At 41.5% G+C, this 15490-nt stretch overlaps 1 protein-coding gene across 1 annotated transcript in view; it reads right to left on the minus strand.

Annotated features, from left to right (window-relative positions):
- Positions 1-1253: 1253 nt before the first annotated feature.
- Positions 1254-15490, minus strand: part of nup98 (nucleoporin 98 and 96 precursor) — an 83708-nt gene continuing 69471 nt past the window's right edge. The window contains exons 32-35 of the mRNA XM_056284494.1: positions 11743-11984; positions 7915-8069; positions 5224-5335; positions 1254-3315 (exon numbers count right to left, since the gene is read on the minus strand). Coding sequence (XP_056140469.1) covers positions 3116-3315; positions 5224-5335; positions 7915-8069; positions 11743-11984 — 709 coding nt within the window. The 3' untranslated portion in view covers positions 1254-3115. The remainder of the gene's footprint in view (positions 3316-5223; positions 5336-7914; positions 8070-11742; positions 11985-15490) is intronic.

Raw genomic sequence — 15490 nt, forward strand, 5'->3', positions numbered from 1 at the left:
TATCTACTGATGCACAGACCAAAGTTCACAGAAAGCTGAATCAGTTCATCTGGACATGTTTATTGAGAGAAACATGTCATCACTCATCTAAGTGAAAGCGGTCTCTTAGATGAGTGATGAAATATTTCTCTCAATGAATGTGGCCAGATGAACTGATTCAGCTTTGTGATTTCCTTACCTGGATTATTGGACATGCATAAAGACATGCAGCTGTTGAAGACTATTTATTGCCAGAAAGGTTCCAACTACAGTAGCCAATGATATAAGGTGCCCATCTACAATCATGCAAGTTTATATTTAGGTAGCATATTGTTTAATTGGGAAACAAAACCAAAAAAAAAAAAGTTATAACAGATTGAGCTTTGAAAAACTTGCCAGAACAATGTCTTTCAGCCCCTTCTTTTAGTTTAGCTAGTTTGAAAATGTTTAATAGATTTCTAGTTTGTGGCACACACCAGAGGGTGGCTTCTTAAAGCAATTTAAGAGAATGCTATGTTTAGGATGGGGAACCCTCAAAAACAGGAATACAAATATGCTGAACACAGGGCGTCCGGGTAGCGTAGTGGTCTATTCTGTTGCCTACCAACACAGGGCTCTCCGGTTCGAAACCCCATGTTACCTCTGGCTTGGTCGGGCGTCCCTAAAGACACAATTGGCCGTGTCGGCAGGTGGGAAGCAGGATATGGGTTTGTGTCCTGGTCGCTGCACTAGCGCCTCCTCTGGTCGGTCAGGGGCACCTGCGAAGGGGGGAGGGGGAACTGGGGGAAAAGCGTGATCCTTCCCCACACAACGTCCCCCTGGCGAAACTCCTCACTGTCAGGTGAAAAGAAGCGGCTCGACGTGTACTCCACATGTATCGGAGGAGGCATGTGGTAGTCTGCAGCCCTCCCCAGATCGGCAGAGGGGGTGGAGCAGTGACCAGGATGGCTCGGAAGAGTGGGGTAATTGGCCGGATACAATTGGGGAGAAAAAGGGGGAAAACTCCAAACATAATAATAATAATGCTGAACACAGTACCAGTGAATGAATACCTTCCAAACAGTAGTTATGAGATGCTGCTCTCTGTGACCTTCTACCTTCAACATTGCACAGATGAACATACAGAGGACTATGTATTCATGTAGAGAGGCTAAGTACATTGTTTTAGGTGCTTAACTATAAGCAGAGACCCTGTACTTTCCAAGTACACAGGAACCAATCATTTTGGTGAGGTACTTCAAAGTCAAATGATGTGAATTAACACGTGCTTATTTCAGTTTACTTTATTAAAAACATCATTAGCATCATCAATAAATGTGGGAGCGTGTACACAAAATCAATAACTTGCCTAAATAGATACACCATGTTTCTCAAACAGGAGTTATGTTCAGTGACAAAATCAGTGTGGAAAATGCAATGAAAGTTTACTTATAATAACAGTTGGTTTATCTACAACAAAAGGACGAACAACCAATCACTCCTGATCAGCAAATAAGGGTTTGATTCCAAAATGCAAACAGCAACAACAGTTACATGGTTTTCATGTTTGGATATTTAAGCAATATAGGTGATGGCGTCCTCTGAAATGTTCCCATTTTTGCACATGCAGAGGTCTTGAAATATTTGATAACTAAATGACTATACTTGGATGCCAATTATTTTTGTAAAGGAATTTCATTTTTCATACCATAGATGCACCATTTTGAAATAAAACTCATTAGTACTTTGCACTGAAAAGCTTAACGGTAAAAAACTCACATCTAGTTTCCAAATCACAACAGTGCAAGACTGGTACTTCTCTGTCAGGGGATGCATGCATTCAGATTTACATCCAAAACAAATAGAAAAAGAACTACAAAAATAGACCCTTCTGCAATTTACAATGTATCCTCTGAGTCATCTCCTGTATTCAAAGAAAAAAAAAATTAAAGAACTACATTTAAGCCTTTCTTTGTACAAGACCAAGATTACTAAACTGAGTCTTTTATAGCCACATAGACCTTTCTTTATTCACATATTGACAAACTGCATTGTGTGCGCCTTGCTGCAGTTAAAGAAATGTCTTTGCTATTACATGATAAGCCATTTGACTTTTTTGGTAACAATGCTACAGTTTTGACCCCCTTCCATAAGAAAAGAATAGATTCTGAGACATTTTGTCCATGCCAGCCAATAAGCAAAGCCCTTAGATTACAGGCAAATGTTAAATGACGGCTTACAATTAAAAACACACTCGTGTCATGGTCTAAGTACAAAGAAAAAAAAAGGGGGGGGGATCTCTCTCACACACACACACACACACACACCAAAAAAAAGAAGAAAACGACCATACCCATTTGGCTGACAACATACAAGCGGGGAGTATTTTCAAGAAACAAAACTGCCAAATTAGTCACATGTCTGAAAACACATTCTGCAATGGTTATATAGAAGTACAAAGCACTCACACATTCTGAGGATCTTAACGTATTTCTTTAATTTAAAACTCAAACTTATAAAAATCAAACTCACACAAAGCGCAATGATTTAAATAAGCCATTCAACACAGGAAAAATTAAGTTTTGAAATAGCACAGCACAGCTGAAGTCTGTCCCCTTCTCAAATGTACAGCCCAATGGAATTAATCCCCATTTAGCAAATGTGTAAATTTAATCGGTTTGATAAATTGAATAGTACTGTAGGTAAGACTCCTGAGTCCACTAACCTCCACCACATTCATTTTCAGTCGCCTGTCCTTTTCAGGACATGTGAGCGGAGTGTTTGGCCAACACAACTCTCTTGATGCTGCAGTAAAACATACCGATAGTGATGTAATGCATTTGGCCAAGAGACACCGTGTAGTTTTTTTATTTTATCTTTTTATTTGGTTGCTCCTTAATCAAAAGATGTCATAGCCATTTAAACATCAATTGTTTCATAAATATTGAGCAACCCAAAACGATTAAACCCAAATTAAAGTTTGATATGCGTAACTGAGAATATTAGCCCTCTTTATTTCCATCCTGGAAAAAAAATGCTAGAAAACCTATAGCATTATGCCTTGTTGACATACAATAAGCTGCCCACGCATAGTTTAGCAGAGTTGTTTTATTTTAAACAGAACATTCCCCAAATTAAGATTACGCCCACAAATTCATTAGCTGACGATGAGCTGCCTGAGGTACATTTGAGTCAGGCCACGCAGCTCCTCTAGCGTGTAGTCCTCAGGCATGGGCAGGCAGCTGACGTGCGGGGCCAGCTGAGCCAGGGGTATGTGGAGGGAGTCTGACCCACTGTCGCCTCCCTGCTGCAGGCTCAACACCACGCGCATGATGTTGGCCACTCGCTTGGCCATCTCTGGGTGATGGAAGGGGAGAGGAAGGAGGGGGTTTGATTAAGTGACAAGTCTGTGGGTCTGTGGGAACAGTAGGCATGTGTGGAAGGTAAGGATGCACGATACTGAAACTTTTGCCAAAAACCGATAACCAATAATTTCCACAGTAATTTCGGCCGATACAGATTTTTCATTTCATTGCTGTCCCGAAACTGAAAACACACTTCTTTAAGCAATTATTTGCAGATATGGATGACCGACAAACAGTGCAATGAAAAAGTATTTGCCCCTTCTTGATTTTCTCATATTTGTCACACTGAATGGTTTCAGATATTTAGACAAAATGTAAAACTAGCCAAAGGGAACCTGAGTAAACATAATACATTTTTTAAAATTATTATTTCATTTATTTAAGGAACAAAGTTATCCAATACTAACTGACCCTGTGTGGAAAAACTACCTGCCTCATAGTTCATAAATCAACAAATTACCTAAATGGAATTATTAGATTCACCTGACCAAACGCAGCCAGCCCTGTTTAATCTAAACCCTACTGATACTGAACCTTACCATCAGAGGGCAGTAGTCACCACAAGGTATCTAGAAGCATACCATGCCACGATTAAAGCAAATTCCAAAAGGGATGAGAAAAAAAGTTGTTGAAATATATCAGTATAGAAAGGGTTATGAAACCATTTCTAAGGCTCTGGGACGCCAACAAACCATAGTGAGAGCGATTATCTCCGAATGGAGACCACGTAGAACAGCAGTGAATCGTCCCAGGAGCAGCCAGCCTGCCAAAATTTCTACAAGGTCACAAAAACAACTCATCCAGGAAGTCACAAAAGATCCTAGATAACATACAAAGAACTGCAGGCCTCTCTAGTCTCAGCCAATATGAAAGAGACTGGGCAAAATAGGATTTAAGGGGAGTAGCAAGGCAGAAACCCCTGCTTAGCAAGAGAAACATCAATGCCAGTCTCGCATTTGCGAGAGAAAAAAAAGCCCCTGAATGATCACCAAGACTTTGGTTCTTGATTCTTTTCTTTCTGCCTACTTTCTTTAAGTTGTACTATGTAAACAGTCATCCTCCTCTAATGAAGCAGGAAAGGCAGATATCTACATCACAACAGAAAAAGAATTTTTCTCAACTGTATTTTGAAGCCTAGGAAGCAAAATACTGAGCTAAATTGCAGGGGAAAAGCCAACCACATAGAAAATTTAATGGCAATGTTTTAAATTCTTCTTTCGGCTTGTTCTGTTTTTCAGGGGTCGCCACAGCAGATTTTATAGTTTCCATCGGTACCCTGTGAGGGCACCAAAGGCGGTCATTGTTAACCCAGGCCTTGACCGATCCAGTATGATCTTGTCAATCTGCATAATGATTTGGCAAAATTTTACATTGGATGCCCTTCCTGACACAGCCACTAACCCTATGGATGGGGGCACAGGTAAAGCGCTGGATGCGATCCCAGTATTCATGGACTTGAGCCCATGAATGTGTTTTAAAATTAACAGATCAGAAATCCATCCTTCCACTGTATCTTATGACCTACTGAAAGGGTTGGATCTTGATTATACACAAAATTATACATACTGAGATTTTTAAAGTGTGTGGGAGCTTAGTTTAAGGGTATCTTTATCCACCTTTACTGCCCACACTGATTAAATCAAGTGCTTGAAACAGAATTTTTTTAGATGCATACAGCGCCTAATTCCTTGCTGAAAATTCAAAACAAAAACACTGTTGTGCTCCTATCTGATTGTGCCAGAAATTCAACTGTATTTTTTACATGTAGAAAAAAAAAGAAAAGGAAAAAAAACACCACTAGAAGATATTGTTCCTGGTTTTATGGAAGACTGCTTGCATTTTCCTTTGGTGTATTACTTTTGTATTATTACTCCACTAAAAAGTCCTGTTGTGATCTTACCTGATTGGGCCAGGCGATCTTTGGCAGTGGAGCAAGGCAGGAGTTCAATCCGGCTGCAGAGCGATGTCACGTCAGTGTAGAGGCGCTCCAGTTCATATCCAGCGTTCTCCATCTGGGCACACAAACATTATCGTATGAATAAGGCCCCAGCAATGGAATACACAAGAAATAAGGCAGGAAAACCCACATTTAAACCCATTTCTTTTAAGTAGAATTAACAGGACCACACATCTTATTTTCTTTCACATAAGTGTGGGCTGAGATATCATTTAACTAAATACAACTAAGACAACAATCGAATTCACGACAAAATGTAGCATGGGACTTCCGTTCCACTCCCTTTGTCAAGCCTGTAGATGTGAAACTGTCTTGTGGACTTGAAGGTGTCCATCCATCCATCCATCATCTGAACCGCTTATCCTGCTCTCGGGGTCACGGGGATGCTGGAGCCTATTCCAGCAGTCACTGGGCAGCAGGCGAGGAGACACCCTGGACAGGCCGCCAGACCATCGCAGGGCCGATACACACACACATTAATACCTAGGGACAATTTAGTATGGCCGATTCACCTGACTTACATGTCTTTGGACTGTGGGAGGAAACCGGAGCCCCCGGAGGAAACCCACACAGACACGGGGAGAACATGCAAACTCCACACAGAGGACGACCTGGGATGACCCACCAAGGTTGGACTACCCGAACCCAGGATCTTCTTGCTGTGAGGCGATCGCGCTAACCACTGCGCCACCGACTTGAAGGTGTCTCAAGGTTAATTGATTTGGGGTATCACAACAGTGCCAATTGTTTAATTCCTTCTGACAATAAGAGACTTACAATTGAACTAAATGTATTGTCATTGATTTATTGTTATTGTTATTCATTTCATATGTGTATTTGAAAGGGTCAAACAAGTCGGTGAGTTAGGCTAGAACTACTACAACAAGTACTGTACGTTCAATTACTGTATACTTGCTCCACTACAAGGCTTTGAAAAGCACATCACTGTTCCTTTAAATTAGATGCCGTTAGACAATTTTCCAAGGTCAGAGAAAAGCTAACATTTTTTTTAGGGTGGGTGAACCATCACTTTAACAGGGCATTCCCCATAGACTATTAGATGACATTAGATCAGTATTTACACCGATCAGCCACAACATTAAAACCACCTGCTTAAACCAGTTTTTTCATGATTAAAAATGCTTTAAACTGTAAAAACATGTCTATAAACACTTAATATTTCATTATATGATATGTGTACATATATACAGATGATCATAAGTGAATTGCATTCTAAAGTTAAAATTTAAATGAAAATGGAAATCTTGTAAGCTCATTGGGAAGGGGTGGGGGGTGCATTGTTTTGTTGTTGGTATGTACTAGTGTTCACGATGACGTCTATCTTAACAAGTGTTCCTGGACCTGTAGAATTTTTCATATTTGAAAAATAATAAAGACCACCTGCCGTATTTAAAAATGCATGGCATCTAATCCTACATCAGTTTCACCCTTCTTCCCTCCATTGGAATTACATGGTACTACTACATGTGGTGAAACTGATGTAGGAATAGACCCCATGCACTTTGAAATATCCCCGTTATGTTGTGAAAAAGTTACAACAGGTGAAGCTCTACTCGGAGCGTACTCCATTTAATCAACAACACAACTAACTACCTTCACTCACGTGACTCAGGTAAAACATTTAACAGGACTCTTGACTGGATCTCTTCACATGCAGGTAATGCAAGAAGTTGAGTCACGACTCTACGTACTTCTTCATTCAAATAGCATACAACAACTGGATATAGTTGTGCATCTTTATCATTGCTGTCGTCAGTCGTAAGTGAGAAAATTTTGACTTTTAACACAGTGGCCAAGTCAGCCGTCGATGTAGCTGCCAAGGCTCGTCTTATAGCAGTTGTCTTGGTTCTTGCACATGCATACTTTGAGGCGATTTTGCTGTCCAGAAACGCAGCTTTAACAAGGTGACCTATGTGATCTGAAACGGCGATAGGTAAATTGTGCTCTATAATAAAACTGGTAAATAACGTCTCTGCATTGATAATTCTACACTCACTTTGATCAGTGAAAAATCCGTCAATTGATTTGTTACCTCTGACGACCTTCGCATATCTGCCATGTTTGATGGTTTTATTGTGCTCTTTTAAATCGGTCAACCCACCGTGTTTGGAAATGTCACATCTGCAGTACTTGCGATACACAGAAAAATCAGAGAGTTTACTTGGCTTGATAAACGAAAATAGTTTAGAATACTCATCTCTAAACTTTTGGTGGCAAGTCCTAACTTTCTTTATTGGCACTGCATTTAATTTTCTCGCGAAACTCACACAGGTTCTTCTTCTTGCTAGAGAAAACAACGGCTTACATTGTGCTGTTATTGAACTCTCGTGGTCGTGATTAGTCCTGCCTGCCATGGGACTGGTAGATAAATGGCGGCGGTGGTGGTGGGGGGGGATCCAGAAAAAAACGTAGCGTTTATGACCTTTCTCGTAGCAGAAGGTCAAATCTGTAGCTACTACGGATAAATCGAAACAGTTGGCACCACTGGATCACCCTGACGCAACAATCTCCCAGTGTTTACTCTATGACTCGTGTAAGGTAAGCTTGGAATTCCATGTTCCTCATTCAAATACTAACACTTAAACTTCCAAAGCCTCTTCCAGACACACTAACCTGCTGTATGTCCTGGAGTGTCTCTATGACTCTGATGTAATCCAGGTAGACCCTACCAGCCGTGTCCCAGTCCTGGATGGTTGTGCTGCGCTCCGGCACGGCCAGGCCCTCAAGGAACTCCAGCAAGTAATCATGGTTGTCGTTGATGATACAGTCTATGGGAGGATGAGAGGGACAAAATCACAGTGTATTAATCGTACAGAAAAACAACTAAACCCTAGATGAGTGTATTTTGTTGGTATGCTACATTTATTTTGCACATTTACATACAAGGTGTCCCTAATCTTTACAGTCTGCAAACAATTTTAACTTGGAAGTGCGTGTGGAATGTATAGGTTTTGTGTGTTAATTCTTTTGCGCTTTTGTAGATTCAAGATTCAAAAGTTTGTCACATACTTCATGTACAAGTACAATAAGTAGTGAAACGACTTTTGGCAAACTCTAAAACTTTGCAACAAAAGAGAAATGGAAAAACTATTACCATAAAATTAGAATAAGATAAAAGCTGGACCCGGTGGTATTCTCAGCCGATCATACAACCAGGGCTCGAAATTGACTTTTTTCCTCAGTGTCCCACAACTGTCCCGAATTCTACTTTGTATTGTCCCGGATATAACCAACAGTGTCCCAAATTTTAATTCTTGTCGTCGCCCCCCCAATTATGCAGAATACATATAATTTGATCCTTTTTTGTCACTTAATCATCACACCATGGACTCTGGTCCACCATATAAATTTAAAATACTTATTCTTTTATTAAACATATGAATATTAGTTTCGGGAGTTTTGGGAGTCGACAGTCGTTTCGGGAGTCGGCAGTATTGGGGCTTGCATCAGGGGGCTGTTTATTCAACCACCTCAGCATTTCTTTCTTCTTCTTCTTTTAACTGTCGTTGATGATAGTCTATCGCTCTGGCTCTATGAATGTTGCACTGGCGCGAGTCAAGCAGCAGCCACTGGCAGAGTGGATGACGTAGAATGCATTCTATGATTTGCACGAACAGGTGATTGACTGCCCCATAGTGAGGTGCCGTAAGAACGTAAGCCTTCTGTAGTTTCGCCGTTCACACGTTTTTATTAAATTATTAAAACGACAAAGTAACGTCTAGATACTCATAATTAATGACTTTGCAAATAACACCTATTTCGAAGTTTACTTTGACATTTTTTTTCACTGTCCCGGAATTGTCCCAGACAAAATATATTTGTGTCCCAGTAGCCCTGCATACAACTCTCAACTCTCTGCAGGGCTTTATGGGCCCAATCCCACCCACCCCACCCCCCGGCCCTACCCCTTTGTTTTACACGCAGCCGCAAAAGGTGGGGTGTTCCTTGTTTTCTTTTTCTTTTTTAAGAATTCTGAATAATTAAACTCTCAAAAAGAAAAACAATTGCCCCACTAACGTTACATGTACAAATGCAAAGTTCTTGGGAAAATTACTGTATGTCTTACAGACCTGGTCAACTACTTCCTTTTTGAAGGACTCGTTTGTTAACTGTTTTGCAATCTCATTGACATAATAAATTGCATTTAGAAAGAAAAAAAAGAAAGCCACTTTATTGGACATTGTATTCTTACAACAAATTGTATTCTTACAATCAATTTGTTCTCTGCATTTAACCCATCCTATTGTATAGGAGCAGTGGGCAGCTGCAGCGCCTAGGGACCAACTCCAGTGCTTCTTTCCATTGTCTTGGTCAGGGGCACAGACAGGAGTATTAATCCTAACAGGCATGTCTTTTTGATGGTGGGAGGAAACCGGAGCACCCAGAGGAAACCCACGCAGACAAGGGGAGAACATGCAAACTCCACATAGAAAGGACCAGGGACAGCCTGGGGATCGAACCCAGGACCTTTTTGCTGTGAGGCATCAGTGCTAACCACCGGGCTATCGTGCTGCCATTTAATGAAGCTACTCAGTACTTGAGTAGTTTTTTTTTTAACGAGATTTTTTTTTACTCATACTCAAGTAGATATTTTATTATTACTTTTACTTCTACTCCTATAAACATTATCATAAAGTAACTATACTTGAGTACATTTTTTGTTTACCCACTACTAGTAATAGTTTTATTAAAGTCTACTCTTTTTCTTCAATCTTAACCTACACTACCGTTCAAAAGTTTGGGATCACCCAAACAATTTTGTGTTTTCCATGAAAAGTCACACTTATTCACCACCATATGTTGTGAAATGAATAGAAAATAGAGTCAAGACATTGACAAGGTTAGAAATAATGATTTGTATTTGAAATAAGATTTTTTTTACATCAAACTTTGCTTTCGTCAAAGAATCCTCCATTTGCAGCAATTACAGCATTGCAGACCTTTGGCATTCTAGCTGTTAATTTGTTGAGGTAATCTGGAGAAATTGCACCCCACGCTTCCAGAAGCAGCTCCCACAAGTTGGATTGGTTGGATGGGCACTTCTTGCGTACCATACGGTCAAGCTGCTCCCACAACAGCTCAATGGGGTTCAGATCTGGTGACTGCGCTGGCCACTCCATTACCGATAGAATACCAGCTGCCTGCTTCTGCTCTAAATAGTTCTTGCACAATTTGGAGGTGTGTTTAGGGTCATTGTCCTGTTGTAGGATGAAATTGGCTCCAATCAAGCGCTGTCTACTGGGTATGGCATGGCGTTGCAAAATGGAGTGATAGCCTTCCTCATTCAGAATCCCTTTTACCCTGTACAAATCTCCCACCTTACCAGCACCAAAGCAACCCCAGACCATCACATTACCTCCACCATGCTTAACAGATGGCGTCAGGCATTCTTCCAGCATCTTTTCATTTGTTCTGCGTCTCACAAACGTTCTTCTTTGTGATCCAAACACCTCAAACTTGGATTCATCCGTCCACAACACTTTTTTCCAGTCTTCCTCTGTCCAATGTCTGTGTTCTTTTGCCCATCTTAATCTTTTTCTTTTATTGGTCAGTCTCAGATATGGCTTTTTCTTTGCCACTCTGCCCTGAAGCCCAGAATCCCGCAGCCACCTCTTCACTGTAGATGTTGACACTGGTGTTTTGCGGGTACTATTTAATGAAGATGCCAGTTGGGGACCTGTGAGGCGTCTGTTTCTCAAACTAGAGACTCTAATGTACTTATCTTCTTGCTCAGTTGTGCAACGCGGCCTCCCACTTCTTTTTCTACTCTGGTTAGAGCCTGTTTGTGCTGTCCTCTGAAGGGAGTAGTACACACCGGTGTAGGAAATCTTCAATTTCTTAGCAATTTCTCGCATGGAATAGCCTTCATTTCTAAGAACAAGAATAGACTGTCGAGTTTCAGATGAAAGTTCTCTTTTTCTGGCCATTTTGAGTGTTTAATTGACCCCACAAATGTGATGCTCCAGAAACTCAATCTGCTCAAAGGAAGGTCAGTTTTGTAGCTTCTGTAACGAGCTAAACTGTTTTCAGATGTGTGAACAAGATTGCACAAGGGTTTTCTAATCATCAATTAGCCTTCTGAGCCAATGAGCAAACACATTGTACCATTAGAACACTGGAGTGATAGTTGCTTGAAATGGGCCTCTATACACCTATGTAGATATTGCACCAAAAACCAGACATTTGCAGCTAGAATAGTCATTTACCACATTAGCAATGTATAGAGTGTATTTCTTTAAAGTTAAGACTAGTTTAAAGTTATCTTCATTGAAAAGTACAGTGCTTTTCCTTCAAAAATATGGACATTTCAATGTGATCCCAAACTTTTGAACGGTAGTGTAATACCTCATACATGGGCACTGAACAAGCCGGCTGGATAAGCAGCCTGCAGAGGTGGTCCTATTCCTTTCTATTATATTCTGTTAAACAGTGAAAGTGTACCTGAGGCTAGATGCTGGATGATTAGCCTGTGGCAGCGGTTCCAGTAGCCGGCCCTGTAAAGGTGCAGGGCCTCCTGGTGTTTGTCTGCTTCCGTGCGGGCACGCATGGCCTTGGCTTCATGGATCCACTGTTCTGGGATCAGCAGTCTCTCGATGAGGAAGCGCTCTCTCTGGGCAGATTCCTCTGTCTCCAGCAGGGGGCAGTGAAGGTGCAACATTTCCCTTACTGCGCGCTCACGCAGTCTGTAAAAAGGAGAGAGAAACAAAATCAGAATTAGTTTTGTAGGTCAAGTAAGTTTTCAAACAGGTTTGGGTTGCTCACATGGTACACTTATAACACAAATGTACTACGCTACTACTACTACTTTTGGCTGCTCCCGTTAGAGGTCACCACAGCGGATCATCCGTTTCAGTCTCTTCCTGTCCTCTGCATCTTCCTCCGACACACCAGCCAACTGCATGTCCTCTCTCACATCCATAAACCTTCTCTTTGAACTTCCTCTTTTCCTCTTCCCTGGCAGCTCCATATTCGGCATCCTTCTCCCAGTATACCCAGCATCTCTCCTCCGACACATGTCCAAGCCATCTCCATCTTGCCTCTCTTGCTTTGTCTCCAAACCGTCCAACCTGAGCAGTCCCTCCGATATACTCGTTCCTAATCCTGTCCTTCTTCAACACTCCCAATGAAAATCTTAGCATCTTCAACTCTGCCACCTCCAGCTCTGCCTCCTGTCTTTTCATCAGTGCCACTGTCTCCAAACCATATAACATAGCTGGTCTCACAACCATCTTGTAAACCTTCCCTTTAACTCTTGCTGGTACCCTTCTGTCACAAATCACTCCTGACACTCTTCTCTACCCACTCCACCCTGCCTGCACTCTTTTTCACTCCCTATTACTTTAGACAGATGACCCCAAGTATTTAAACTCATACGACTTTGTCACCTCTAGTCCTTGCATCCTCACCATTCCAGTCCTCCCACTCATTCATGCATATTCATTTACCTTTATTTCACCAGGTTAGTCTCATTGAGATCAAAATCTCTTTTACAAAAGAGACCTGGCCAAGAATGGCAGCAGTACACCAGTTTCAGCACACACTCATATGAAGACAACAGAATAGCTCAAAGTGGAAAATAGCATAAAAATGAAGGGAAAAGATAAAAACCTGTTATCAATTGAAACATTTACAATTTCTAATAGACTCAGATTCCATAGACTTAACCATAACTTTAAATTCGGATAGAGTAATCAAGTCCTGGAGTTTAAGTCTATTCTGCAGGCTATTCCAGGCAGATGGTGCAGAAAACATAAAGGCCTCCTTGCCCAGCTAACTCCGAACTTTAGGAACAGTCATTTGCAATGTGTCCTGAGACTGTAACCCGTAAGTGCCATGTTTTATGGAGATAAAGATAGATAAATAACAGGAGAGCAAGACAGACATATATAGTCTGTCTTGCTCCTACTGACTTTCATTCCTCTTCTCTCCAGTGCATACCTCCACCTCTCCAGGCTCTCCTCAACTTGCACCCTACTCTCGCTACAGATCAAAATGTCATTCGCAAACATCATAGTCCACGGAGACTCCTGCCTGATCTCGTCCATCAACCTGTCCATCACCATTGCAAACAAGAAAGGGGTCTGAGCAGATCCTTGATGTAATCCCACCTCCACCTTGAACCCATCTGTCATTCCAACCGCACACCTCACCACCGTCACACTTCCCTCATACATATCCTGCACCACTACCACATACTTCTCTGCAACTCCCGACTTCCTCATACAATACCACACCACTTCTCTCAGTACCCTCTCATAGGCTTTCTCTAAATCCACCAAGACACAATGTAACTCCTTCTGGCCTTCTCTATACTTCTCAATCAACATTCTCAAAGCAAACATCACATCTGTAGTGCTCTTTCATGGCATGAAACCATACTGCTGCTTGCTAATCACTAATTCAGTAATCACTGTAACACAGATGTATACAATTCATATAAATGTACAGTTACACACAAGATTTTGATTCTTTGTATACTAGAATATCAGAATTCTATGTACACTCAGTGGCTTTTTCCTTAGATATACTTATCTACATTTTCTTAAGTACACTTATCTAGTGTTGGGTAGGACCCTCTCTTGTCTCCAGAACAGCCTGAATTCTTTGCAGCATAGATTCAACAAGGTCCTCGAAACAGGGATTTTGGTCAATGCTACCTTGACAGCATCACCAAGTGCCTACAAATTTGTCAGCCTTACGTTTGGGGGTAAACCTCCATCTACCTGAACTCAAAGATGTTCTACTGGATTGAAATGTGGGGACTAATTATGCAGGCCTTTGGAGTACACTGAAGGCTATGTCATGTTTGTGAAATCAGTTTGAGATATGTGCTTGGTGATATGGTATATTATCCTGCTGGAAGTAGCTACTGAAAAATGTGGCCATAAAGAATGCACATGGTCAGCAGCAATGCTCAGTTATGCTGCGGAATGAAAATTAAGCTCAATCAGTGTTAAGAGGCCTAATGTGTCCCAAGAAAACATTCTCTACACCATTACACCACCTTGGCATAATGGAATAATAGATGGGTGCTGTTTATGCCAAATTCTGACCCTAGCATCTGCATGTCTCAACAAAAATGGAGATTCAAAAGACCACGTGACATTTTTACAAACTTTAATCATCCAGTTTTGGTGACCCCATTTCCACTGTTGCCTCATCTTCCTGTTCTTAGCTGACAACCTGGCATGGTCCTGGAACCTGGCATGGTCTTCTGTTGCTGTAGCCCATCTGCTTCAAGGTTTGACAAGTTCTGTATTCAGAAATGCCCTCCTGCAAGCCACCGGTAGAGTGGCGTGCAGTAGAGTGGCAAAGTAAGTGTGGCCTTCCTGTTAGCTTAAGCGAGTCTGGAGATTCTCCTCTGACCTCCTTTATTAGCCAGGTGTTTTTTTTCCACAGAAATGTTTTTATTTTTCACACCATTCTCTGTATACTCTAGAGACTGTAGTGGGTGAAAATCTCAGCAATTTCTGAGATATTGGAACCACCATGCCTGGCACCAACAATCATTCCATGGTCTAGGTTACTTAGATCGCACATTTTCCTCCTTCTAATATTTCGTTGAACGACAACTGAACCTGGTGACCATGTTCACATGCTTTATATATTGAGCTGAACATCGTTTGCTGTTCGGCTATTTATAGGTGTACCTAAGTGGCCAGTGAGTATACAGTGGCTTCAGAAAGTATTCAGACCCCTTCACTTTTTGCACACTGTGTTGTAGATTTAATTTTAAATGGATAAAATAGCATGTGGAAAAAGATTCTTTGGTCTGATGAGACAAAAATTGAACTTTTTGGGGAGTGTCTAGCAAATATCAGGCACTGTTCATCATCTGGCTAATACCATCCCTATGGTGAAGTATGGTGGTGGCAGCGTCATGGTATGGGGGTGCTTCTTAGCAGTAGGGACAGGGGGACTAGTCAGAATTGAGGTAAGGATAAATGCAGCCAAATACAGAGGTCCTTGAAGAAAACCTACTTCAGAGTGCATGCGATCTGACTGGGGTGGCAGTTCAGCATGACAATGACCTGAAGCATACAAGCCAAGACAACACCGGAGTGCCTTCGAGACAAGTCTCTCACTGTCCTTGAGTGGCCCAGCCAAAACCCAGACTTAAACCCCATAGAACATCTGTGGAGAGACCTGAAGATGGCAGTTCACAGACAAATCCCATCCAATCTGACAA

The sequence above is a fragment of the Lampris incognitus genome, chromosome 8 (assembly GCF_029633865.1).
Source record: "Lampris incognitus isolate fLamInc1 chromosome 8, fLamInc1.hap2, whole genome shotgun sequence".
Lineage (NCBI taxonomy): Eukaryota > Metazoa > Chordata > Actinopteri > Lampriformes > Lampridae > Lampris > Lampris incognitus.